General features: G+C 36.0%; 1 protein-coding gene across 2 annotated transcripts in view; it reads left to right on the top strand.

Annotated features, from left to right (window-relative positions):
• Positions 1–1,009, top strand: part of LOC105314153 (extracellular protease-like) — a 1,259-nt gene extending 250 nt beyond the window's left edge. Inside the window, exon 3 of one of the 2 annotated variants that reach the window (XM_020001333.1) lies at positions 1–1,009. In XM_020001333.1, coding sequence (XP_019856892.1) covers positions 1–955 — 955 coding nt within the window. In that variant the 3' untranslated portion in view covers positions 956–1,009. The other variant, XM_020001332.1, reaches the window with a different exon arrangement.
• The last annotated feature ends 1,112 nt before the right edge of the window (positions 1,010–2,121 follow it).

Here is a 2,121-nt window from a genome sequence, read left to right as displayed (position 1 = left end):
TCTTTCTGCAGTTGCTTGCTCTTTTGAGTTTACCAACAATGCAAATCAGGATCTTTATCTACTGAAACGTAACACTCCTCTTGAAGGACTCAGATCTCCATTTGTTTATGTCTCTCTTGACGGTCGTCCACTGAAATATGAAGGTATGTATGTGCGTCGTGCCCCTCCTACAAAGGAAAATTTTGTTCTCTTGAAGGCAGGTGAAAGTATTTCTGCCACAATCCAAATCACCAATGCCTTTAGCATTCATACTGATGGTCTCTACACTGTACAATACAGTAGACCTTTACAGTATCTGTCAGTGAATGAGATGAGTGCAATGTCTATTGATCAGCTCAAGGAATCGTTTGTACATAAATCCGTTCAACTTTACTTGAAAGACACTTCCGTTCTCTCGAAACCAAAGAGACAAGAAGTAAAAATCGATTACACTGTCCATCTCCAATCCTGTAGCAGTGCCAGTTTTTCTGGTGGCAAAAAACAGAACAGAGCAACACTAAGTGCTCATAAGAAGCTTTGCTCTGGATCTGATACAGCTAAAGGTAAAGTTGGCAAAGGTATTGGCATATCTACTACATGGTTTGGTAAATATAATGCTAAAAGGACAGCTAAGGCTAAGAAAGTATATACAGATATAAAAAGTGGACTAACTAAAACTGCTGTAACATACTACAACAATGGCCCAGATTGTGAAGATAACTACTATGCCTATGTATGGTCAAATATTAAAGACACTGTCTATCTTTGTAACCTGTACTACAAAATTCAAACGTCTTGCAGTAAGACTAAAGAAAGCAAGGAGGGTACTCTGCTTCATGAATGGTCCCACAGTTTTGCCAGTACTAATGATATTGAGTATGGTCGTACTGATTGCAAGAATTTGGCTAAAAACAAGCCCAGTAGAGCAGTCAAAAATGCTGATAGCTATGCGTATCACTATTGTGATGCTCAGTAATGGAGCTCATCAGCTAAAAGCCAAGAACTTTAGGACTCATGCAACACTATAGGACATACACAGTTTATTTTTAGGCCTCTTTTTGCTTAGCTATAATATTACATTTTTGATTAATTAATTATCTTGGCTTAATGATCATTAATAAAATTGAATTAAAAATATCAAAATTGAGCATATAGACATGTGACAATAAGCAAGAGTACTCTGGCAATTAGACACAGACCATACATGCATGTACATGTACATGCCATAGTTACATGTATGACTTGAACCCAATTTTTGAGTAACTTTAAAAAATTCATAAAAAAATAGTTTCAATTGGAATCAGCTCAAACTATCTACACAACATACATGTAAGTGCATGTACATGTACCGTATGGCAGAAAATTTTTGTGGCCCAAAATTTTCGTGGATTTCGCGTTTTTTTCAAAACCCATAAAAATAAAATCCGCGAAAATCAATTCTATACGGTTTAAGATGCCGAAATGTAGAAAACCACAAAAATTAAAGCCAGGAAATTGATTTTTGGACGGATCTGTGAAAATTTTGGGTCGCAAAAATTTTGGGCCACGAAATTTTCTGTTATACATGTAAGTACCATACTGTAGAGCGGGTAAAATTGGAGGGGCTAAAATTTGGCAAATTGCTAAATTTTGGTGATTGGTGGATTTTTAATTTGGCAAATTTGTGGCCACATGCCATTGAGCATGCGTATAATGGCTCAAAATGGTGGGATTTTATTTTGGCGAATGGCTATCAAAATGCCAAATTCGCCAAATTTAATCCCCTCCAAAATTACCTGCTATACAGTATTTCCACAAATAGAGCCTAGGCTCTTATTGCTTAACAGAGGAAAAATCACAACAAAAAAAACAAATGCCACAACTTGGATTCCAATTCATGACCTTGTGATATCAGGATGACAGATGAAGTTAGGCTATTTGGACCACTCTAAGCATACATGTACATGTAGTTGCACATAATACTGGGTAAATATGCATATTTATAGTTGTAATATATTAGTGATTGGCATTTATTTTGAGTAGGGCCCTTATTCAAGGAAATGCAAGCACATGTACATGTGTATCAGGAAAAATATTTAAATGACAAATTCCCTCCTTTTCAATTTAGATGAAATTTGGCCAAATACTGTGTACTAGATGTAC

Source organism: Amphimedon queenslandica, unplaced genomic scaffold (genome assembly GCF_000090795.2).
Source record: "Amphimedon queenslandica unplaced genomic scaffold, v1.1 AMPQUscaffold_13086, whole genome shotgun sequence".
Lineage (NCBI taxonomy): Eukaryota > Metazoa > Porifera > Demospongiae > Haplosclerida > Niphatidae > Amphimedon > Amphimedon queenslandica.
Note: the sequence above shows the minus strand (reverse complement) of the source record. Positions and strands in the feature narration are given on the sequence as shown.